The sequence below is a fragment of the Rattus norvegicus genome, chromosome 7 (assembly GCF_036323735.1).
Source record: "Rattus norvegicus strain BN/NHsdMcwi chromosome 7, GRCr8, whole genome shotgun sequence".
NCBI classification, from domain to species: domain Eukaryota; kingdom Metazoa; phylum Chordata; class Mammalia; order Rodentia; family Muridae; genus Rattus; species Rattus norvegicus.
Window position 1 is genome coordinate 58952600 of NC_086025.1, and position 25600 is coordinate 58978199.

The 25600-nt window shown below is 46.2% G+C and overlaps 1 protein-coding gene across 2 annotated transcripts in view; it reads right to left on the reverse strand.

Annotated features, from left to right (window-relative positions):
• Positions 1-10719: 10719 nt before the first annotated feature.
• Positions 10720-25600, reverse strand: part of Tbk1 (TANK-binding kinase 1) — a 33039-nt gene continuing 18158 nt past the window's right edge. Inside the window, exons 6-18 of one of the 2 annotated variants that reach the window (XM_039078743.2) lie at positions 24265-24461; positions 23207-23265; positions 22810-22901; positions 20284-20385; positions 18968-19046; positions 16899-17020; positions 16730-16806; positions 16024-16063; positions 15399-15500; positions 15213-15309; positions 14540-14646; positions 14213-14284; positions 10720-11475 (exon numbers count right to left, since the gene is read on the reverse strand). In XM_039078743.2, coding sequence (XP_038934671.1) covers positions 11424-11475; positions 14213-14284; positions 14540-14646; positions 15213-15309; positions 15399-15500; positions 16024-16063; positions 16730-16806; positions 16899-17020; positions 18968-19046; positions 20284-20385; positions 22810-22901; positions 23207-23265; positions 24265-24461 — 1198 coding nt within the window. In that variant the 3' untranslated portion in view covers positions 10720-11423. The remainder of the gene's footprint in view (positions 11476-14212; positions 14285-14539; positions 14647-15212; positions 15310-15398; positions 15501-16023; positions 16064-16729; positions 16807-16898; positions 17021-18967; positions 19047-20283; positions 20386-22809; positions 22902-23206; positions 23266-24264; positions 24462-25600) is intronic. The other variant, NM_001106786.1, reaches the window with a different exon arrangement.

A 25600-nucleotide genomic window follows, 5' to 3' on the forward strand; every position in this document is an offset into this window, starting at 1 on the left:
GTGCGCATGCCCTGCACCTGCTGTATAAAATGGTTCATTCTCTAAATTCCGCTTACTTTTTTTTTTTCTTTTAAACATTCCCCTGTCCAAATGTCACTGCCGAAGGACTCAGGCTCAGAAGGATGAAGTAACGTGTCCCAGGTCAGAATTCACTAAGTCACAAAGTCTGTGTCTCATTCCCCACACCCCCCACCCCGCGATGCAGTGAGTGCCGCTCTGGGTGGGAGGGGTGACGTGAGGTGAGCATGCGCTGTCTCACCTCTTTCTGTTGCAGGCTTACAGAGGGCTCCTCCGCGGCTGCTTCAGGCTTATTTTGGTCCCTTTGGGTCAGGCTCACAAAAGGATGCTCCTTTTCAGAACATTTCAAAGCGCCTTTTAAGAACATCATCAGAGCTGCAGGCTGATGCGGAATACCGAACTGGGCTGGTTAGAACAGAAACTTAAGTTCTACTTAGGCCTTCCTGATTGCTCCCCTGTGCAACCTTCTGGAATCCCGATTTCAGTTTCATTAGAACAATGTGTCCTGATACTAACTGATGTTTGGGACATTCTGGATCGGGCTGGAATTAGCTTTTCATTTTTTTTTTTTTATTTCTTTTACATTGATTGATTGAAGCTTTTAATTTTTTTATGTTCACACACTGTAAACATACATACACTCAATCACAATTGCATAAAATAAGTTGTTTTGTTTTTTGTTTTTTTTTAGGGGAAAGAGTCAGGTCTGTTGAAAAGTGTTGTGTGAGGGTAGAAAAGGAAAAGGGAAGCTTCAGAGCTTCCGATTCGAACCTGCCTCAGACCCACAATCTTACAGAGAACGAACTGCACCCCAGTATACAAGATGGGGCAAGGGCAGTACATGGGGCATGGATATCTCCCACCAGCAGAGAGCCAAAGTCACAAGCAATTGGGTGATTTGCTAAACCCTGAGGCCCTTGAGGCCTTTCACCAACAACCAGGCAAAGGGGATGGGGAAGGGCCGTGTGCTGTCCAAGGTCCCCATCGTTTTCTTGTACTCACGCCCGCCCTTCACTGGAGGCTTGCCTGGATTTCTAGAGGCTTATGAGTTTGCGGTGCCTGCCGTGTGCACCCTGTGGGACCTAGCACGCTGTGGCAGAGATCGTGATGGCATTAGCTTTGAGCCGCACACGCAAGTTCACATGCTCAGTGGCTCTCGACTGGAATGCCAAGCGTTTGTCTTGTTGTTGGAGACAGGGTCTGATGTAATCCAGGCTAGCTTGGATATCACTGTTTAGCCCAGGATAGCCTCAAACTCCTAATCCTCCTGTCTCTGTCCCTGAAGTGTTAAGAGATTGCTGCACATGTTACCATGCCTGGCTGTAAACCCTACACCTTGATGTCACCAGTATAGAAATGTCTCAGTCAGGTTTCCATCTCTGAGACAAACATCTGACAGACACCCCTCTGCGAAGAAGGAAAGGTCTTATTTTTGCTCATGGGCCCTTCCAAAGGCCTAACTTCCCCCCACGAGGGCCTCCCAGGATTCCACAGCTTCTCAGTAGTGCTGGAGACTGGGGGTCAGGCATAAGATTTATCTGGGATAAGCAGAAATATTCTCTTCAGAGTTTGTAGTGCAAGAGGGGGAGGGAGGCAAACCCGGAAGCAACAGGGGACCTCAAAACAAGATGGCGAGCATGGCCATGCTGTAGAAACATCACTGTAGGGAAACCAGAGGATGTATGGAGAAATGGGACTGAGGAAGAGTGCCATCCCAGGTGAGCCCCTCCTCCTCCTCACCACAACAATGTCTGTCTTCCTAGAAACTCAAGCTTGGGAGGGAAGGAGGGAGGACAGCCTCAGGTGAAGGCATTTTACTGAGAGCATTCAACGTTTCCACCTGTATCCTAGAGTTCACTGTCCCTGGTCATGTAAGGGGCTCTCGATCCTGTGGCAGCCTGGAGCTGGTCTTTACGGGCAGAAGGGAGCTGTGCCGGAGGAACTGGGGAAAGAGTTTCCCAGAGCTGCAGGAACATCTTTATCTGCAACGTGATGCGGGACCAAAGGGCTCGTTTTCCCCACAGCAGCTAAGTAGAGAAAGAAGTTCCACTGACCAGAGAGCTAGGGCTGGAAAACAGCCTTGCTCTCTCTGGAGTAATCCAGCGCCTGCCTCCCTGTGCCTCTCTCCTGTGCCATGAAGACTGGGTGTGAGTTGTGACCACTTTAGAAGCAACAGGCTTTCCGGTTCCCCGGAGTGGTGCAGAGAAGCGAGCATAGGCACGAGCTATCCTTCCTCACCTCTCTACCCCAGAAGCTTCATTATCAAGATTATTTTATGGAGTGGGATGTGGAACGTGCTGGTAATCCCAGCACTCAGGAGTCTGAGGCAGGAGGATTTTGAGTTTGAGATCAGCCTGGGCTACACCACCTATCTCACAAACAACGTGCCCCACCCCAAAGATGGGTAAACATCTGTACTCCCCAACTCCATTATTGAAACCAAGTAAGCGGGTGGGTAGTTTCCACAACCAGTAGGATGGTTTTAGAGATGAGGTAGACTTACAGGCTTTCCCTTCATTCTCTCTCTCTCTCTCTCTCTCTCTCTCTCTCTCTCTCTCTCTCACACACACACACACACACACACACACAACCTTCAATCATCCTAGCAAAAAGCTCAAGAATTCAAATTATGTTAACCACTTGAGAGAGTTGGTGTATTAGACAGTTTTATGTCAACTTGACACAAGCTAAAGTCATCAGAGAGGAAGGAACCTCCATTTAAAAAATGCCTCCATAAGATTGGGCTGTACACCAAATCCTGTTGGGCATTTTCTTAATTAGTGATTAATGGAGGGCCCAGGCCATTGTGGGTAGTGCTCTTCCTGGGCTGGTGGTTCTGAAGTTTATAAGAAAGTAGGGTAAGCAAGCCAGTAAGCAGCACCCCTCCATGGCCTCTGCATCAGCTCCTGCCTCCAGGTTCCTGCCTGTTTTGAGTTCCTGTGTTGACTTCTTCAGTGATGAACAGCGATGTTAAGGTGTAAGACAAAGAAACCCTTCCCTCCCCAACTTGGTTTGGTCATGGTGCTTGCTTCATTGTAGCAATAGAAACTCTAAGTAAGACAACTGGTAACTTCAAAATGGCTCCTGTCAAGAACCTGGGGTTAGAAACATACCTGTAATGTTTTTATGCTGCTGTGTGCACAATGAGCCTGGAGGAAAGAGGGATAGGATTAGGGATTAGACACTTTACCCATGAGTTCCATCTCCAGGGCCACGATGGTGGCAGTGCCTGATGGCTAAGGGACATTAAGTTGGGTCCCTACTAACTCCCCCATGTCCCTCAGCAGGAGCCCAGATGAAGATTATGGGTTTGACTCTGGTGATCAGAAACTGTATTGAAATTTCTGCTTTTTTTATATGCCAAGGGGAGGGAAAAGGAGGAGGGAGAGATGAAGGAATGGGGGAGGGAAGGAGGTGTGAAGTGGGCCGGCTCTGTGTCTGAAGACCCCTCCTCCTCATAGAGTCGGTGGTCTTTTCAAGGGCAGCCTCCTTTGACCCAGCTTTCCAAATCTCTCTGGAGAACTATGCACTGAGGCTCAGACCATCCCCGGATGTATCAATTTGTTACTTCTGTGCCTTCTGTCTTCTGGGAGCCTCACTGCTTCACTTTATATCTGCCTTGTGATGGTCGGAATTGAGCTCTGGAACCCCCCTCAGGACGTGCTTTTCTACCGGACTATGCTCCAGCCCTAAGGTTGCTAGTTTGTGTGTATACACACAGTGTACATATGTGTATGTGATCACATGTAAATGTGCATGAAGGTCAGAAGTTGACCTTAGGCGTCTTCTTCAGTTGCTCTCCGCCTTGTTTTTTGAGACAGAGCCTCTCACTGAGCCTGGAAGTTATGGATTTGGCTAGGCTGGCTGGTCAGCCCACCCAAGGTGTCCTTACCCTTCCACCCTTGAGATTACAGGTATGTACTGTTTACACACACTTTCATGTGACTGTCGGGGATCTGAGCTCAGGCCCTCACTGAGTGCTTGAGGCTAAACTCCTAGCTTGAGTTTCTTTTTTCTTTTCTTTTCTTTTCTTTTTTTTTTTTTTTTTTTTTTTTTCAGGGCTGGGGACCGAACCCAGGGCCTTGCGCTTGGTAGGCAAGCGCTCCACCACTGAGCTAAATCCCCAACCCGAGTTTATTTTTTAAATATTTAACATTTATTAGATGTATTTGCCTTATTTTATGTGTGCTCTGCTTAAATGTATGTATGGGCACCGTGTGTGTGCTTGGTGTCTGAGGAGGTCAGATTGCCTGCAACTGGAGTCCTAGATGCTTGTTAACCACCATGCAGGTGCTGGGAGTTGAACCTTAGTCCTTTGCAAGAGCAACAAGTGCTCCTAACTGCTGAGTCATCTCTCTAGCCACCTGAGGATTTTGTTTTGTTTTGTTTTAACTCATAAATGTGAGATTAAAATTTAGGAACTCTGTAATTCAAACAAGCCAGCAGTGAGCCAGATGCTGCCATTTGGGGAAGAGGCCTAAAGCATTTCTTCATCTTGTCCTTTTTCAGAAAGGGACTTGATAAACAGCCTCGCCTGGTTTGAACATGTGTCCTTCAGCCCTTTAAGTGCTAAAATCACAGGCTCAGACTGTGTAACAGGCTCCCAGACCTTAGTGCTCTATCACAATTGAAGCCGTTCAGCCTTGGAAGCCAACCTGGAGGCAGTGCTTGCCAAAAGAGGAGCGAAGGCTTCTAAGTCAGTGGTCCCAGGATGGGGCTGGGAAGTCCTTAAATGTACTAACTAACCTTGCTTCTGTATTTCAGCCTCTTGCTGACTGTCCTTGTTAATTGAAATGTGTCAACCCAGGATCTGTTTTTTGTGCGCCAAGAATGGTACAGCACAAGTTGGGCAAGTTCCCTGCTCAGCTACTAGCTCTATAAAAGATTTCTATTTGACTGTAAGAGTCGGTCTGTGTGTTCTCTGAAGGAGTTACCTTGCAACAATGTTACCTCACTTGTCACAGAGTTTTAGTACAGACTAAGGTGGCTATCCAAACAGTGGTGATGATGCCCTGGAAAACCAGGCAAGAAGGTCTGTGGAAGGAAGAAATACTATGGCTTTTTTCCTGTGTGCATGTTACAGGATCCACATGTCAGTTTCCAACATCATAGCATCGGGTTGGAGTGTCAACGTTAAGCCAGGAGTGGTGGTGAACGTCTTTAATTCCCACACTCTGGAGCAGAGGTAGGTGGATCTCTGTGAGTTCAAGGCCAGCCAGGGAGGGGGAGAGGGAGAGAGGGAGAGACGGAGAGAGGGAGAGAGGGAGGAGAGGGAGAGGAGAGAGGAGAGAGGGAGAGAGGGGTAGGGGGAGAAGGGGAGGGAGAGAGGGGGAGGGGGAGGGAGGAGAGGGAGGAGAGGGAGGAGAGGGAGAGAGGGAGGGGGAGGGAGAAGGAGGAGAGGGAGGAGAGGGAGAGGAGAGAGGGAGGAGAGGGAGAGAGGGAGGAGAGGGAGAGGAGAGGGGGAGAGGGGGAGAGGGATCCTTTCCAGGAAAGTCAGGGCTGCACTGAGAAATCTTGTCTATAAAAGACCACCACTACCACTAAAACAAAAACTGTCATTGAGTTAAGAGGTACTTCCTAACTTGAGGTCTAGCCTAAGAGGATTCGCCCACTTTCAGGGCCTGTGTGACCCTGACGGCAGCCTCCTGGAGTCCTCCTTCTCCTTGTCTTTTTCAATGAGTGAGACAAAATCCCCATCAGAGGTCGTGCCTCAGCTCCTGACTTGCTCGCTTTGGTGTCACACCTGGTACAGGGGCACAACTGCCCATCACTCTGCTCTCCCACTTCGGAAGCAGAGTGACGCTCGACCTGGTTTTAGGTTTGCAGCCACAGATCATACTTGGTTGAGATGCCCCACTCTGCAGTCTCCCACGGATTTCCTGCAGGCCACCTTCAGCAGAGGGCACAGTGCATGGCCTATCATGGCCCTCCTTCTGTTTGCAAACATCTTTCTTCAGAAGGCTATACCTGGAGCCTTCAGGAACCCTGGTTATCCACATGAAGCCACTTTTCCTTGCTCTGAAGAAGCCCATCTCTGGTTCCTTGGATCCTGTAGACATTTGAACCTATTCTAAGGCTTTACTATAGATTCTCCAGAGTGTCTTAGTTAGGGTTTTTATTGCTGTAAAGAGATACCATGACCATGGTAACTGGGGCTGGCTTATAGTTTAGAGGTTTAGTCCATTATTGTCATCATGGTGGGAAGAGTGGCAGTGCACAGGCTCAACTGGTACTGGAGAAGGGGCTAAGAGTTCTACATCTGCATCAACAGGCAGCAAGAAGAGAGAGCATTTGAAACCCCCAAACCCACCCCCAGTGACACACTTCCTCCAACAATGCCACACGTATTCCAACAAGGCACTCTTAAGACGCCATTCCCTGGTGACTAGCCAAGTAGTCACATTGAGTCTATGGGGACCAGCTCCTATTCAAACCACCACACAGACGGTGTACCTACATCTCTCTTGAGACTTTTCGCCCTTGGTAGGGACGACTATAAAAACATCAACCCCTTCCTCCTAAGGTCTCAATGATAAACAAAAGTTCAGGTTCACTGAAGTTTCCCCTGGGGAACCAATGAGTTTATTAGGATCACTTACAGGGCACGGAGAAAGGTTACAGGCAGGAGCATGGGTGACCTTAAAGCAGCTGCACTGGAAGCCGAGCGCCCAGCACGGACTGTGACTTCCTGCTGCTGAGTGGATAGAGCCCCTTTCTGTCAGTCTTCTCAACTTCATATCCTTTAGCCCCTCCCCAAGACCCCAAGGCTTCAAGCAACTAGGTCAAAATGGCATACACCTGGTTGGGAGAAGTGAGGGTCAGTGGTTCCGTGATGGAGCCGTGCGGCTGGGAGGAGGGTGGCACAGCGACCTGAAACTTCAACCTACCAGCATGTGTTTTTCCTCCTTTTTATTTCCCGTGGCCTCTTTTCAGCTATGGCCTCAGGCCCTTTGATCTAGCAGAAACAGTGACAGGAATCTGGGGACCTAAACACCGAATTCTGTTTAATGTATATCTAGGCTCCCAACCTGGAAGCTTTTTATGAATTTATTTTTGCTTTAAAGGGTTTAGAGTGAGCTACTTTCCTACAAGCACCACTGTAACTAGAAACAGAAGGCGACCGTCTATTGAGTACTGCTATGCTTGAGGCTCTGATATAAAAATGCATTATCCCTTTCGATCTGATCTCCCCAGTCAGTCTACAAGGCAGGCACCGTGAGGGAGGGACAGGAGGTGGTGGGCAGGATTATGGATCAAGGCAGTTTTGGTTCTAGCAGTCAGGTGCTTTTAACCATGGTGCCACCCTGATGACCTGGATTCATGGCCCTTACATATAGTTCAGAAAATGTAAAAGAAGAGTTGCATCCGGAGGTTTTTGACATAGGTACCTGTATATCCAACTACCCCAAGATGTGACAAAATTCTATAATGCTCATGGCCCCTGCAGCTAGTCTCCTCAGAGGCTCTCAGGTAACTCTGAGAGGGTGAATATCTATTACCCTTAGAGCTAATACTGTCAATGCCATTGGAGAGTGGTGTGGGGATGGGATGGGAGGTGTGTCTTCAAATCACAAATCCATGCAGTCAGTATTATGCCTTTGGGTGGCCTGTAGTTACAGACTGAGGTCTGCCAACATGGCCCCAGTTGTGTTCCCTCTGTATTGTATGTGTGGTAACAGCAGCATCCCCATCACACAATGACATCCTGCCATCCTCCCCCTCTGGACCACAGTGCCCTTTGAGTGTCTGGGTGCTGGGGGAGCACTGACCAGGCAAAGAGAGTGAAAGCAGCATACTAATTTGGGCCCAGACTCTGAACTGTCCAGGGATGATGAGTCAACACAGTGGGCAGTTTACAGTAGACCCTTAATGTGCTCCTTGACCTTGGAGACAGTGTTTCACAAACGTCTCAGCATGGAACCCTTCCTGGCAATGATTGGCAGACACTGTTGAATGTGCTGCCAGTCCTGAATGTACTGAGCTAGACCCCATCCTACCAAAGGTTCTGACTTGTATTCACTACTGTGGATGCTCAAATTATTTTTTACATTTTATATTTATAGAGAGATGGCTCAGTAGTTAAGAGTAGGTACTGCTCTTACAAAGGGCGTGGGTTTGATTCCCAGCACCCACTCATGGCCATCTGTGACTCTAATTCCAGAGAATCAGACACTTCTGCTGGCCTCTTTAGGCACAGACATTCATGTCGGCAAAACACCCATATACACAAAGTAAAAATAAAAACAACTACATTGAGAGATGATTAAGTGGATAACTAATCTTTTTCATCTCTTTAAAAAATAATTTTGGGGGTTGGAGAGATGGCTCAGTGGTTAAGAGTGCTATCTGGTCCTCCAAAGGACCCAGGTTCAATTCCTAGCACCCACATGGCAGCTCACAACTGCCTATAACTCCAGTTCTAGGGGATCTGACACCCTCACACCACTGCACGTAAAATTAAATTATTTTAAAAACATCACCCTCAATGCTGGGAGTGGTGGTACATGCCATTAGTCCCAGCACTTGGGAGGCAGAGGCAGGTGGATAGAGTCTAGCCTGGTCTACAAAGTCAGTTCCAGGACAGGCAAAGCTACACAGAAAACCCTGTTTAAAAAAAGCAAAAGCAGGGCTGGGGATTTAGCTCAGTGGTAGAGCGCTTACCTAGGAAGCGCAAGGCCCTGGGTTCGGTCCCCAGCTCCGAAAAAAAGAACCAAAAAAAACAAAAACAAAAACAAAAAAAAAAAACCCAAAAAACTCAAGACTTTGACGTGAAGACATAAAAATAATGACGGAAAAGGGAATTGTCTCTCTTTGCCCCAAACCTTTACTTATTCCCCAGAGTAACAATTCGTAAGTGTGATACATGCTTTATAGCTTTTGTCGCACACGCACAGCACATGAACACGCATGCATGCACACACACAGCACATGCACACACACACAGAGCACATGCACAGCACACACACACATGCACACACACATATGCACATGCACACACACACAGAGCACATGCACAGCACACACACACATGCACACACACATATGCACATGCACACACACACAGAGCACATGCACAGCACACACACACGCACAGCACACGCATGCACACACATGCACATGCACACACACATGTGCACACACACATATGCACACGTGCACACACACACACGCGCGCACACTGGTCTGAGAGAGTTGAACTGTCCTTTACTGCTCAGCACAGTTGGACACTAGAAACAGGCGATGCTGATACTTAAGGACCCACTGCAGCTGTAAAATGTCTCAATGATCCCCAGAGACGTTGCCCCTAGGGCATGCATTATGAGACTTGCTGGTTAAAATCACAGCAGGGGCCTAATTTTTATCCAGAAGGACAGCCTTGATTTCCAGTCCACGGGATAATGAGGTTTTCGCAACATGGCATCCCCACGCTGAGCTGTGCGGTTTCCAAGGAATCGAGCTGGGTCGCCTGCCCAGTGTGGATAGGATGTGGGCTCTCTTCATGGCCTTGCTCTGCTTCACATACTTTTTCTTAAACTTCACTGTCACCAAATCCCACGACAGGTCTCCCATTTCCTCTAGTGAGAGTCTGGATGGTTCCTCAGGTGTGAGAGCCTCTACGCGTTTATCTTCCTGGGGGAGAGGCTGATGTAACAGTGGACGAGTTCCTGAGATTGGCCCAAGCCCTTGCCTCTGTAACGGGAGGATTGGAGACTTGCTGCTCTTGGCCGTCAGCAGCACAGGTTTTGTACTGAGCGCTGGCTCCCATCATTGTCTTGTTGGCCCTTCAGTGTGAGGTCACCACTTGCTTCATGAGGTTCTCATCAGACTGGTATCCTTCCTATGTTCTCTTGTGGCTGTGTATACAATGTGCAATATGTGCTTTTGCTTCTGAAAACATTTCCTAGTCTTGTCTATGTGAAGAGTGTCAGTAAGATGTGCAGAGAGATGGACAGAAGAGATGGCTCAGGGGTTAGCACCAGCTGCTCTTCCAGAGGTCTTTTGGATTTGATTCCCAACACTGGAATGACTGCTGACAACCATCGGTAACTGCATGTTCTATGTAGGTCAAGCATTGGCTCTTACTTCCATAAGGGTCTATGTGCCAATGAAAACTCACGATCGCCCGCCAATAACATAAAATGTGAATGCATCTCAGTTTAGGGTAACAGTTGTCTGTTCAGTGCTCCAATGTCTTTTAGGGCTCACAGGTCTTGTCTAACTGTCCTTCAACAATCTGACCAACCAAAACTCAAGCCAATCAAAATCCTAAGGGGCAATTTTACAAAAAGATTTAATTCTTTATTATTTTAGGTATATAAGCACACTGTCGCTGTCTTCTGACACACCAGAAGAGGGCATCGGATCCCGTTACAGATGGTTCTGAGACACCACGTGGTTGCTGGGAATTGAACTCAGGACCTCTGGAAGAGCAGTCAGTGCTCTTGACTGCTGAGCCATCTCTCCAGCCCCAATTTAGTTACAGCAGCATGAAGCGTGTGTTGTTATTTTGTTTACAGGGACAGTACCACCTCCACATCTGATATTCTGAGAACAATTTCCCATCAAAAGACTGGCCCTTTCATGGTAATTTGTGGCCTGAAGACATGGCTGTGGTGGATGTGGCTGTGGTGGGGCAATCATTCCTGATTTAAACACAGTAACAGCAGACCATCTCTAACTAGAGATACAAAAGCACACAGGTTTTTTACATTAAAATTGAGAAATTTATTTTTCATGAAATAGTAGGCAGAATTTTTCATGAAACAGCAGAATTAAAGTACAGAAATATACATCTTAAGACAATTGAAATGATACGAGGATCTGAATGACAATTACACATTGTGACCAAACGAAAAATGAATAGTTTAAACAATGAATTCACTTTAAAGTTTTTGCTCAATAATTCACCTGAAATGAAACATACGAGGAAAACAGATTTGGGCACCTCGTCAAATGAAATAATGCCGCTTCATCCTTGTCAGAGGAACTGACCCTAGTAAAACCGTGGTTCGGTTCCTATCACAAAGCCCTGTGTCTCCTCCATTCACAACTGTGTCAACTATCAGTCCTTTCAAAATTTTAAGGACGCCAATTCAAAAAATACTTTCTTTAGGCACCAAGCATAGATTTCTCCAGCCTCATGTGAAGAATTAGGGAGAGCACCCCAAAGCATTGGCTGGTCATGGCTTTCTTCTACAGCTCACTGAGGTCAATCTGTCTTGTTTACTTACAGCAGCCAAAAATTCATATATATATATGTATATGTATTTACAAACTGTACATATTTACACGACCTCATCAAATACTGAATTGTAGAAATAAGAATGCCATTCATAAAGGCATTCACTTCGTGCCCCAGTGTCATCTTCTTGTGCAAACTAGAACTTCCCAGACTCCCGAAGAAGCTAAAGACAGTCCACATTGCGGAGGCCACCATCCATTGTCAAAGACCCAAACCTAAAACACAAAACGGGAAGAAAGATAATCTTAGCAGCAGATGCACTCACATGCTCTCTAGAATTCCCCTATGTCTTTGCGACTGAATGTAGAACCCTCATTCATGCTGGGATAGAACTCCATCAATGAGCTATACCCCAGTTCTTGACATCCCAACACTCTAGAGAATTACAGAATAGATTTCAGAAGAATGGTTCATCATCATCATCCTCTTCCTCCTCTTCCTCATCATCGTCATCACGCACATAGCTAGAGGTCAGAGGACTACTTTGTGGAATCAGTTCTCTCCTTGTACCTTTAATGTTGGTTTTGGGGACTCAAGTCAGGTCACCAGGCTTGCACAGCAAGAGCCTTTATCTGTTGCACTGCCTTGCTGGCCAAGGAATAGTTATTTTTAAGAATTTAAACACCTGTGATTTGCTCTATTTCCTACTGAGAAGTGGTATCAAATGAAACAACATGTCGCCAAGCTTAAAAATAAAAACAAAAATCCTTCTTGTGGATGGAGAGATAGCTCGTCAGTTAAAAAGCACTGACTGAGCTTGCAGAGGACCAGAGTGGGTCGCCAGCACTGACATGCTGCTCGTAAGCATCGGGATGTAACTCCATTCCAAGGAAACCAATCCCTCTTCTTTTTTTTTTTTTTTTGGGTTCTTTTTTTCGGGGCTGGGGACCGCCAATCCCTCTTCTGATCTTGGCACCATGGTATTGTGCCGAGGCCAGAGGACAATTGTGAGAGTTAGTTAGGCCTCTCTTCCCACCAGGTGGGCTGTCAGGCTTGTGGCAAGCACCATCTCCCTGACCTGGGAAAATTTTTAGGAGAAAACGGGAAGGAATGAAAAAAATATTTAAAGTAATTAAAAAGGTGTTGTAAGAATTGGAGTTTGTTTTGTTTTAGTGAAATAGTGAAAGACCTGTATGACAAGAACTTCAAGTCTTTGAAGAAAGAAATTGAAGAAGATCTTAGCAGATGGAAAGATCTCCCATGCTCTTGGATCAGTAGATTAATATTGTAAAAATGGCCATCTTACCAAAAGCAATCTACAGATTCAACACAATCCCCATCAAAATCCCAACTCAATACTTCACAGACATAGAAAGAACAATTCTCAACTTCATATGGAAAAACAAAAATCCCCGGATAGCCAAAACAACCCAGAACAATAAAGAACTTCTGGAGAAATCACCATCCCTGACCTCAAGCTGTGCCACAGAGCAATAGCAATAAAAACTGCATTGCGTTGCTATAGAAACAGACAGGTTGACCAATGGAATGGAATCGAAGACCTTGAAATAAACCCTCACACGTACAGACACTTGATTTTTGACAAAAAGTCAAAAGCATACAATAGAAAAAAGAAAGCATCTCGGGTGGGAGAGATGGCTCAGTGGTTAAGAGCACTGGCTACTCTTCCAGAGGTTCTGAGTTCAAGTCCCAGCAACCACATGGTGACAACGGTTTCCAGAGGGAGGAAGCGGGGCTCCTGGACTAGCATGCTACTATTGGAGGATGGCCTCAGGCACCAAACCTCTGAGCACTGAGGGCCAGGCCCCTGCGCTCACAGGGTGGAAGGACAATGTTCTCTCACTAGTCCTGGCTTTCACTGTGTCACACAACCTGAATGTTAGGATTTGAAGCCTGAAATAACCTAGAACTTAGCCCTTTATGTACTGACAAGTAGCCACAAGATAAGTCCACACCTGGCTCACTGGACAAGCTGCACTTACAGTGCAGGTGTACTAAGACACTGAATAAAATTATTTCGGCTCATGTGTGTAAGGAATATGTGAAACAGAGGTAAGTGCTGGGCCTGTATTGGGACCCCACCTTTACATTTCGTTATCTGGAAAAATGCTGCCATCTCAAACATTTCTGATTCAGAACATTTTGCTCATGTAACTGTGTATTTGTGCGGAGGGGTGGGGGACGGACCACAAAAACAAAAACTGTGTATTTGTGCAGCAGGAGGCTTCTGAATGCACAGCAACCAAAACTTCAGTCAAAACAAAAGCAGAGGCCCTCTGGCGGCCAGCACTGCATGGCCGACTCTACTGTCTCCCTGCTTCTGCTGAGCACAAGCATCATGCCCCACGCCCACGAGTGCTGCCTATAAGGGGTGGCTCAGGTCTGAGGCAGTCACATCACGAGTTGCCCAGGTTTCCGCTCTTAGTTCAGTCACGGAGGACATTTTCTCCCTGCCATTGCTCAGCATGGTAGTATGAAATCAGTGTCTCCCTGGATTGGGCTGTGCGCACTCCTTAGTACTTAGTGCTTTCCTCTTGTGTGGGTGCGCGGTGTGCAGAGGGCTCTGTAGGCCGCTCAGTACCAGTTGGAGCACTGGTGTATTACAAGCAACTCGGAACCCTGGGACTGGAGAAATCATGTGAAGACAGTCTTCACACGGTCAAACAAGCAAGCTGTCTACTAGAAAGAAATGTCCAGCTATTTGTAGTGAAGCATGCCTTTCATTTCAACACTTAGGAGACAGAGGCAGGCAGGTCTCTGTGAGTTCCAGGAGAGCCAGAGCCACATAGTGAGACCCTGTCAAAAACAAACCAGTAACAACAGAAGCAATGCTAAAGGTTACCCCAAGTTCCCAGGACACCAAGAGGGAAGCGTACGGTGGACAGGGCTTCCCTGGCCCTTCATGACTGCACCTTCTGAAGAGACTAAGGGCTGCAAACAGCCGGGACTGAGCCAGCTGCAGTAACATCCCCAGCCTGCGGCAGCACTCACCTTTCTAAAATATGATTGTTTTCGGCCAGCTCCTTGACCACGCCCTCCATCTCCTCCTTCAGCTTCTTCATACTAGATGTATAAGGCAAAGACAGACACACAACTCTGGTCAACATCTTAGAATTATGTTCACACAACCACACGGTGGCTCACAGCCATCTGTAATGAGATCCGACGCCCTCTTCTGGTGTGTCTGAAGACAGCTACCGTGTACTTATATAGAATAAATAAATAAATCTTAAAAAAAAATTCTGAAAGGTAAGAATAAGATTTCAGACCAAGAGGAGAGTGTGCGGCACTGTTTTAATTTCCCAGGAAGCCTCTTACCCGAGAGTCATCTCCACTAAGGTGTTAGAACTGGGGTAGATCGGGGCCACGGTGTGCTTGATTCCACTGGAGGCTGCAAGCATTTTCTGAGGCAGAGTTTCTTGTAACTACAATGTAAAGCAAATGTGTCACCAGACAAGGCATATACCACCAATCAAGAACCAATTTACTGCTTCTGGAAGGCCACGGATTGCCCAGCACCCACCTCACGGGAAATGTGGGAAACCCTGTGTTCTCTAGGTGGATGCTTAACCACTGACCTACAGCCCCAGACCAGCTTTAAAACCCGTTTCAAACTGTTAATGGAAAACACTGAAATCAACACTCTTTAAAACAACTCTCCTTACAAACAATAAAAAGGTGAATTATCAGGTGTCTTTAATTGTCCAGTGGGTGGTGGGCCAGCGAGACGGCACAGCAGTGTGGACACCTACTGCCAAGCCTGTCGACCTGAGCGTCATCCTGGAGCTCACGTGTGAGAGGAGATAACCAGCTCCCAAAAGCCGTCGCCTGGCATGCACGTGAACACACAAGTCCACAGATGCAGTGAGGGTCACTGTAGAGGAGCTGGACACGGGCACGTGCCAGGGCCCGCGTGTCTAGCAGCCTCTTTTGAAGCACACTGCAGCAGCCCCTCCCAGTGCAGTCAGTTCCTGTGCTCTGAGGGCTCTACCTCGTTAGTGTAGTCTTGATACTTGGACACCTCCTCTTCGATGTCAAAACACTGATTAGTCAGTGATAGCAGCTGTTTCCGAAGATGAAGCATCTTTCTGAAAACCAAGGAGAGTGATTAACAAAGAGCCTCCTGGGGACTGTCTGAAACACACAGCACTCCATCGCACCACGCACAGCTACGTACCGCATCCATTCTTCAGACGTGTCTTTAAATGCTTCATACTTCCTGACACATTCATCGGTAAAGTGGGTCATTGCTTTTGTTGCATGGTAATACAATTTTTGTCTGCAAATTAGAAATAACCAGAGGATTAATGTAACCTCACTACTTCTACCTCCAATTAAAAACATTTCAGATATACAAAATTCATGGTTTTTATGATTATTGTGGATTTGGAGTATTCAGAGACCAGAGCTGGAGCTAAGGGCAGTTGTGCACCATGGGACGTGGGTACTGGGCACTGAACTGAGCTCCTGCTCAGAAGAGCAGCGTGCTTCTAACCACTGAGCCATCTCTCCAGCTCCAGATATTCATTGGCTGAGTTAGTTAAGATGGCTGTGCGGGCCTCACAGGACTCCTCTTGCTGCCTGCTGTAAGCACAGCCGAGGTGGCAAGAGCGAGTGAGCAGAACAGGGTCTTCCTCCTGTCTTACTGATCCAAGATATCAAATGGGCAGACCTGGACAGTGCGCCCAGAGTAAACACCTCCGAGAGGCAGGGCTGCATCGCACTGTTACTGCAATTAATCGCAAGCAGAAGCAAAGAACAAAGCTGAGCAAGGAGAACCTTGACTCAATGTGCACACTTACTTATCAAACTTGTGGATCTGTTCTTCATTATACGCTAGTCCTGAAAGTGGGAAAAGCATACTTTGTTAACGCAGAGCTGAGCACCACGCGTCATATCTCTCCTCTGCGATCCCTGCTTTACGAACCCAAAGAGTCTGAAGTGGCTGTGGCAGGTTAGGGACCCACTAGCCACAGACGGCCTGTTGATGCTTTAATTTGGTCAGTATAAAGTTCTGATTTTAAAATAAAGGCTGCCAACTTTTGTCAGGATATTTGAATAAAGCTTGTAAAGCTTGTATCTCTAGTTTTTGTTTCTAAATTAATCCCAGCACTCAAGAGACAGAGGTTGGTGGATTTCTGTTTAAGATTAGCCTGGTGTACAGAGCAAGTTCCAGGACAACCAGAGCTACACAAAGAAACCCTGTCTCAAAAAACCAAAACCAACCAAGAAACTAAACAAAGCTAGAAAGGCGGCCTGGCGAGGCAGCGGTGACAAGGCTGCTGACTTCAGTGTCCCTGGGCCCACCAGGGAGCAGTTCCCATGTGCTACCTACCTGGCCGCCAGAAGACCTAGGTTTGTGACCTCACTTTTAGACAGGAAAAGGTTGGTTTGACAATAACTTAGCACATTCAACCAAGTGCGGCCACACATAAAAGCACGGCCATGTCCCTGCTTCCTACTAGCTAGGCCAGGGCAACAGGTGAGCAAATAGCGAGTGTTACTTACTGCGCTCTGCCTTGTCCTTTTTAAACTGATAGTAAATCTCTGTGATGCAATTCAACAAGACTTGTAGCTTTTCTACACTGTTTAAGGAAGAAAAACCCCAGTGAATTACTGGAATCAATGCAACCAAGAACAACAGAGAGGCGCAGATTACCCACGGGTTGAGACCTACTTCCTGTCTCTTGGATGAGTGCCTTCCTGATGTGCCCAGGTGTCAGCCAGCGATCCCCCTGGGGACAGCCTGCTGTTGATGTCCTGAAGACTGCTCTCTATTGTTCCCTGAGAGCTGGAAAGCTAAACACAACAATGATTAGGTCAGAACAATGGATTGGATCCAAATGTCCAATCAGAGACAACTACCCCAGGCTTGGTAAGATGGTCTCTGCTGGGCTCCATCGTGGACCTCTCCATGAGGCCATTCCGGCTGTTCGGGCACCGGGCACCATTCTGTGCTGCTACAGGACTGCATAAAACCTTTATTACCGCTTTCTGTCTGTTTGTTTGTGGTGGGGCTGGTGATGTGCTATTTTAAAATTAGAATTTCTATGCTAGGTATTAACTCAAGCAGATGAGCTCCATCTCCTGACCCTGTTTCTGACATTTAAATCATTAGATCTAAAACTTTTTTCTAATGTTTTAAATATCACTTAAAGTGTATAAAAGTTTCATGGGAAGCAGCTTCTAACTGTGATACATTCTGGCATTTTCTATCCTACTGAGAAATGCTGCCAGCTGCAAGGCACTAAACGCCAAACCTGTTACTCACCCATGACTCAGCCTTTGGAAAAGCACAGTAGCAGATCTAAAGCTACTGAGAGAACAACTAGAGATCAGCCCAACACAGGAGGAGAGGCGCAGGCTGCTGCCATTGAGTTCCCTGTATTTGTGTATTTCCCCGTACAAGCAGGGTAGAGGTCAGCTTGGGGGGGGGTCACTCCTCGGAGGCCTCACCATTTCTGAGAAACAAATGTGGCTGGAATTGCCAAATGAACTAAACACTGGGCAGTCTTGGGGAGCTCCTTCTCCAGCCCTGGGATTACTAATGTGCACCACAGCACACTGGTTCTGGGAGACTGAGCTCAGGTCCTACCAACCAATCTATCCAGCCCCTGAGCGTCACTTCCTTAATTAAAAAGTCTTTTAATTACATTTTCTTTCTTTATGTGGATATGTGTGGGTGCAGACACTTTATGGAGTTGGCATTCTTTTGTCAGGAGGATTCTGGGAATCCTCTCAGGGTATTAAGCAAAAAATGCCTTTCTTTATCAAGCTGTCTTATGGGCGCTTTACATTTCAATTTAACGTCCATTTTATGGATTCCTTAAATGCTACAAAGAGCTAATAAAGGCCTCATGGTGACTGGAGAGATGGCTCAGTGGTTAAAGAGCATATACTGCTCTTCCAGAGGACCAGAGTTCAATTCCCACATCAGGTGCTCACAGCTGCCTGTAACTCCAGCTCCAGAGGGATTCAAGGCATGCACACCTGTGCACACAAATGCATAGCAACACACATATACACATAATTTAAAAATAATGTAAATCTTTTAAAAGGCCCTTATGTAGCCCATTTGGAGTCTTTGGGTAAACAGAGGCAACCCAGGAATAAAAATCAGGTTTCAGGGTACAAAACTGTGGGCGCTTCTGCTCTAACGAGTAAATCCATTCAGACACCTCCTATTTTATGCTCAGCAAACTCTGTTCTTACTGCCTTTTTTAGTTATAGAAACAATTCACTGCTGAGAATCCCAAGTCCTTTTTTTATTACGACAGCTCGTACTTGAGGATTTGCAGTTATTTCTAAGCAAGTGTAAGCACCTACCCTTGCCTGATGCTAAGGACCCACGCTCTGAACATCCACACCAGCACTAAGGTGAAAGACGAAGCCATAAAAAAATGCCGAAAATGTGGGTGGGAGGTAGGAGCAAAAAGATGCACAGTGTGTTGAAAATACAGAATGTATCTGGAAATAGTACAAAACTGTATGCCGAAATGGGGTGTGTGTGTGTAACTAAGAATATGTAGTAAGATATAATTATGTACGTTATAGATAGCTAAATATATGCATATATACATATATAATAGGGTAGGCTATAATCATAGAATCACATATATAGTCTCTTAGAAAGGGAGCAGGCGACTCTTCTCCAGGGAGCTCTAGAGACACCACTCAGGTTCTCACTGGCTCTCAGCAGCGGAGGAGCAGATCACGGCCTGTAGCGGCCACGGCCCCAGTACTCACTCTCAGCAGCTTGGTGTGTATGTCTGAAATCTCACCCAGCTCTGCGGCGTCCAGGCTGACCTTCATCAACTTCTCATATCTGCCAGGAAACACAGCACCAGGAGACGGATGAGTGCGGTAAATGAGGCTCTTACCTGCCTTTATGAAGGGAATATTATTATCATGATCTTTTAATAAGAATGTACTCAAGGTCTATATGCTAAGAGACTCTAAGAGGTCTTTGCTGCCTTCCTGAAGAAGGAATTTCCTACACTGCCCCCTCCACCTGTGGGCTGTTGTAGGTGGCTGCAGGTGTGGTCTGATGAAGTCACACGTGTGTTACTCCTCACAGCCTAGGCCAGGCTGCCCCTGTCCTACGCTCCACTCTGCATATTGCACCCACAGCACGGTCATTAGTAGTAGTGACCTTAGTCATGGGATGGAGGGCCACAGAGCAGGAGGGTGTGGACAGCACACTGCGGCACTGTCTCAACTCCTACCAGGAGGCTGGGGATGTGTGCGCTGAGATCAGCACAGCCTGACGTCCATTATACATGGGTGGATTAGGATAAAATACAGAGGGCAAGGTCATTTCAAATCACCCCACTGCCAGGAGGATGGTGAAATACAGACTTCAGAATGCATGTACATCATTATAAATGTAAACGTCAGTTAGACATATTGACTACATTTACTATGTTTCCCTGCAGAATAAACAGTGTATTCTGAAAGGCTATTTAAATTATCATTGTTACAAAATACATTCTTAGAGACAAGAAAATGGGAATAAACTAAAAGTCATTGTTAAAATTCTGTGACTTTTTAAACTTACTAACGTTGTATGAGCATGCATGGGCTGGACTGTGTATGCCACAGCGCACATGGGAAGGTCAGAGTTAACTGGCAATGCTACCCTCCTTCTGACCTATGTGGGCTCTGGAGCCAGCACTAGGGTCACCACACTTGTGCAGTAAGCACCCTTACCCACTCACACATCCTACTGACCCCAAAAGACATTGTTCCTAAAATTCCAAAGACTACCAGAACACTGTTCCAGAAGCTACTTATGGTCTGTCCTGTTCAGCTCTGTCTCCGAGATGGACGAGGCGATCCCACCTCCACTGCCTCGTCATTTGGGAAAGGTGGGAGATGCCAATTGGATGACAGACTAAGTCCTTATGAGAAACCTCTTGCTCTCTTGGGAGACGAAGCAGCCACTAAGCCAGGGCTGCTCCATGAGTGCGCTCTCAACACTGTGCTCGATGTGTTGAAGGTGATTAGGACAGGACAGGAACTCGGCTGAGCATTCAGAGCCCCGGCAGGGCGCTGGCACTCACACTTTCACAGTCTTCTCAATGTTTCTGATGCAGAAATCCAGTGTGATCACAACTTCTGTCTTCTTGTGGACAGTCTCATTGTAGTCGTCTTTAACTAGTTCACTGGAAAACAACGAAGGCCCTTAGTCCAAGTGCTGCCTAAGGGCTGCCACCAATTATAATGAAACTCTATTTTTTTTTTTCCTTTTTCTTTTTTTCGGAGCTGGGGACCGAACCCAGGGCCTTGCGCTCGCTAGGCAAGTGCTCTACCGCTGAGCCAAATCCCCAACCCCAATGAAACTCTATTTTAAACACACTTCATAAATTTTAAATGGCAAACGAAATTTTTTAAGGTATCATTCAAAGCATTATCTGCGCAGTCTCTACCCAGCGTGTTACCCTCTGCAGTGGGTAAGTCTTAAGAAAAGAAAAGAAGTAGGACTCTTCCATATCTGGGGCATTTATACTTCACAGACCATCACTAGTAATTAGGTTACAGTTCAGAAACCCAAGGCATTAAAATTACAGTAAGGATCAAACTCTGACAATGGTCATGTGACATTTATGTCATTAGGCAATTTTGCCACTTCTGTCAAATGGGATCTCTGAGAGAACGATACAGACACAGTGAACTCATAATGAAAAGGCTTCAACTACAATAGCAATCAGCAAACACGGCCCAAAGTCTGTGTTTTTTTATGGTCATGGATTACTTTTAGAGAGAGTAAAAATAAAAGACAAAGAAGACATTACATGTGAGTAATGAATCCTAACACACCCAGGGATCCTTTAAAAGAAAACCTAATACAGTGGACTACATGAAAAGCTTTTTAAAACTTAAACTATAGGGTTGGGGATTTAGCTCAGTGGTAGAGCGCTTGCCTAGCAAGCGGAAGGCCCTGGGTTCGGTCCCCAGCTCCAAAAAAAGGAAAACAAACAAACAAACAAAAAAACCCTTAAACTATAATAAATAAATAAATAAATAAATAAATAAATAAATAAATAAAAACCCATTGAACCACTGAACAGTGACAGAAAAAGAGGAAAAGCAAATGCCATCTGTACTGGCATATTTAATTCGTCTAGCTGCACACCAAGCCTCAGTATTAAGCTACCCACGAGCACAGAGTTTTCTACAACAGCCTGTGACCACATGGAAGCTGTTATAAGCACAGGGCTGTGTGCTTAGTTTGACACAAGGCTAGACACAGGAAAGAAACCTAAGTTATTAGGAGCCAGCTGTAGTCCTAGCACCTGGGAGGTAGAGGCAAGAAGATCAAGAACTAGAGAGCAGTCTGGGCTACAGGGTAAGCCAGCAGCTCAAAACTAGAGGCAGGGATAGGAACAATGCAAGGGTATGGACACATCTGTGTAAGAACGAATGGGTGAAAGCATATGGAGGCTGTCCCAAGCAACAGCAGTGAGCTGAGCCCAGGAGAGCATGCCCTGGGGCCTTTGGCATCAAGGTCACACTGTATGTGTGCAGGACGCACAATCGATAAATGATGCGCTTAGCCACGGCACAATGTGGGGGGTGGGGTGAGGGAGAGGGAGGTGCAAGAGAGGAGGGGAGAAAGGGGAAGGGGAGGGGAAGGAGAGAAGGGAGGATAGAGGTCAGGAGTCAACCACCAGCGTCTTTCCTCCAGTACCACCTTTCTTCAGAAGGGTCTTTCTCTGAGACCTGGGTCTTGCAAATTAGGCTGGCCAGCGGGCCAGAAAGGCTGACTAGCTGGCCTGTCTCTGCCTTCTCAGGGTGGGGTTGTAAGTCTATGCCATTATGCCCCCACTTCCTTTGTTAAAAACAAATGTATGGGTTCTGAGCATGGAACTCAAATCTTCATCCTTGCGAGCACTTTACCATCTAAGCTGTATCCCCAACTTAATTCTTGTATTCCTAAGGTAATTTTCAGGAGAATATTTCATTAGGTCAATCCTCTGTTTTCAAATAACTATATTAAATGATTAGCAATGAGTTTTAGGCTGCTGGTCTGGGTGAGTATATACGTGTGGGTGTGCTTCCAGGTACGTGAAATGTCTCAACAGGCAAATCTATGCAGGGAGGGTATTAGTGCTGTGTCAGGGCTCGGGAGTGGGAGAGAAGCCACTGGGCACAGGACTTCTGAAGTGCCGGAATGGCCTGACCTCAGTAGGGGTTGCCATCCCACGCTGTACATTTAAATGAGTGAATTACATAGTTATGAGCAGTAGCTCAGCAGTTCTGCTAAAAAGGGGTGTGTGCCAGGGTAGATGTGGAGGAAGACTGAGGGACGGATCCCTAGAAAACTGACCAGCTTAGATATGTCATGAAAAAGTCTTCCAGGACTGCGTGCTCCACAGAGCTGTGCGGGTCTACAGTCCAGACAGCCTGTCCTGTATGTCTCTAGGTAACGGTAGGGAGTCAACAAAACATCGCTGTCTGTGGAAAAGTGAGAGGCAGGTTGAGCCAGTACTCGGCTGCCTGCAGCAGCAGAGGGATGTGGTGCCCGAGGCCCCTGGTTTAGGGAGTCAGGGGGAAGAGCGCTTACCGGACTAGGGTTGGTTACTTACATCAGCCACCGCACCCCCTTCCGCATTAGTTCTTGATAGAGCAGCAGGGTGCCAGCAGTTCTGCAGGCGTAGCACACAACCCCGGTCACTGCCTAGTGAGAGACAACGTTAGGACTTGCTGCCAACAGTGAACAAGGCGAGAGAAACTTAAACATCAGGAAAATAAACTACCAACGTCTGACAGCCAGACAGATGTAGCTGTAATAAACATTTCATTTATTAACATTATATAAACATGTTTCATTGGAGAGCATTTCCTCTTATCACGTTCAACAAAGGAAACTAGAATGTGAAACAGCTTGGAATGGGTAATACTTTAGGACACTGTTTCCTAAGTCACATACAGAGATGGAGCACATTGATTCATGTGCCTACTGATAACTCATGAAACACTAACCTTGGCCATGCTGGCGTCCCCGTCCAGGTCATAGCGTGGATGTATTTTAGGTAGGGAAACTGAAATATGAAGCAGAGGACTTAGAATTAGAAATAAGAATGCTTGGATAAATGATCATTCTTTATATGACAGGAGATTGTCTAAATAACACAAGGAAGTGTGAGGCAATTCTCCCGGTTCTCTCCTTAGCTTCAGAGAAGAGAAGAGAAGACTAGGGAGATGCTGGGTGGCAGGGCAGAACACTTGACATGCAGTTGTGAGGCCTGAACTCAGCACCCGTGTGAAAAGCTGCAGGTGCAGCGGCTGTGTGTGTGTGTGTGTGTGTGTGTGTGTGTGTGTGTGAGTTATCCTCACACAGATGGGAGGAGACTCCTCTGGCCTTCTGCCATTCAGTATGTACCTACACACACACCACCCCATTTCCGCTTGAGACAATAATGCTCCTTCCCTAGCTAGTCATAAGTGTGTGTGCGCACACATGCCATAGCAGTGTAGAAGCCAGAGACAACTTTGTGCAGCTGGCTGTCTCCTTCCACCTTCACAGGGTTCTGGGATTGAACTCAGGCACCAGGCTTCCATGACAAGTGCCAGCCTCATTTTCTTATTAAATACATTTAGCACAATGAAACCCATACTGCCTTTCAGTCTAATACTGAAGTCTCAAATGATTGCAAAACTCTGACTAAATGAATTTTAAATAAATTCAAAGATGTAGATCTACTTTTCTCTTAACTCTGAAGAATGGCAGAATGTCCTATACATGTGGTTAGAACAAATATTGGCTGAAAGTTATATGATTTTGGGAGTTAGCAAAACACTGAAAAAAGTTACAGTAAAACACAACAAACCATCACTTCACAAAACAAAATGTTGAACTGAAATAGAAGATTATGAGGCTTTTCAATTTTGTAATCTTTATAAACTAAACTTAGGAAATTTCAACATTTATAGAAAGCTTTACATTAAAATCAATGTCAGCTTTATAGAAAGCATCAGTTTTACAATGACAGATGTTTGCTTTTAATGACCATTTACAATGTGACAAAAAGATGGCTTACTTTTTTCATATCTCAGACCTATGGAATTGAGTTGTTCCCGGCTTGTGACAAAGATAGGATTTTCTTCTGTGGTTTTAGGGAAATGCTGGGCTAGTCTTCCAAGTTCTAGGACCAAGCGTCGTCCTTCGTAGATAAGTTCTTGATTTGAAGAAATAATCTTGGTTTGTTTATAGACCAGTTCATGGAACACAGCAGCTCTGTGAGGGAGGTTTAAGGGAGAATGATGGAATGCTGGGTAGAGTTAGACGTACGTAGTAAACTGAATGGGCACAGCGACCGCCCGCTCACCTGGGAGTGACTCTGAGGACAGCGCTGACAAACTGCCTTGTTTTTTTTTGTTTTTTTTTTTATTAACTTGAGTATTTCTTATATACATTTCGAGTGTTATTCCCTTTCCCGGTATCCAGGCAAACATCCCCCTCCCCCCTCCCCTTCCTTATGGGTGTTCCCCTCCCAACCCTCCCCCCATTGCCGCCCTCCCCCCACCAGTCTAGTTCACTGGGGGTTCAGTCTTAGCAGGACCCAGGGCTTCCCCTTCCACTGGTGCTCTTACTAGGATATTCATTGCTACCTATGAGGTCAGAGTCCAGGGTCAGTCCATGTATAGTCTTTAGGCAGTGGCTTAGTCCCTGGAAGCTCTGGTTGCTTGGCATTGTTGTACATATGGGGTCTCGAGCCCCTTCAAGCTCTTCCAGTTCTTTCTCTGATTCCTTCAAACTGCCTTGTTAATAAGGACACCAAAATATGCTAGCCGGGTCCCATGTGACCCGGGCCCATCTTATGCTGAGGACCAAATGGCTTACATATACCAGAGTCAAGAGCAGGGCTCAGAACACAACTCCTAGACTGTTGTTAAACACACCATGAAATCAGAGTATTCTCACAATGAAGTGTTAGGAGAAAAGGTAATTCCCCTGGAAGAGATGCATAGAAGCAAAGAAAAGCAGCGATGAGATGTGGCTCTACCTCAAGCTGCTTTCTCATTGGCTCAGGCTTGGATGGCTAGTTTAAGCCCAGTGGAAATGCAGCATGTAGCAATGGCATCAGCTGATTCTTCGATAAAGACCCACAACGTGACAAAAATAATCTAGTGTTATGTTAGTATTGCTGGGCTTACATTTTGTTTATCTCGTATCAAATCTAATTATCAGACTACTACTATCTAATTATCAGACTACTATCTACATATTCTATGTAAACTCTGCTCGTTCTCTTTTCTGTCGAGGTTTTGGTGCTCATGGTTGAAGTTGGGGGTCCTGAATGCTAAGAAGACACTCTCCACAGAGCTGGCTACACCTCAAACCCCTTTATGAATTTCAAAACAAAACAACACTTT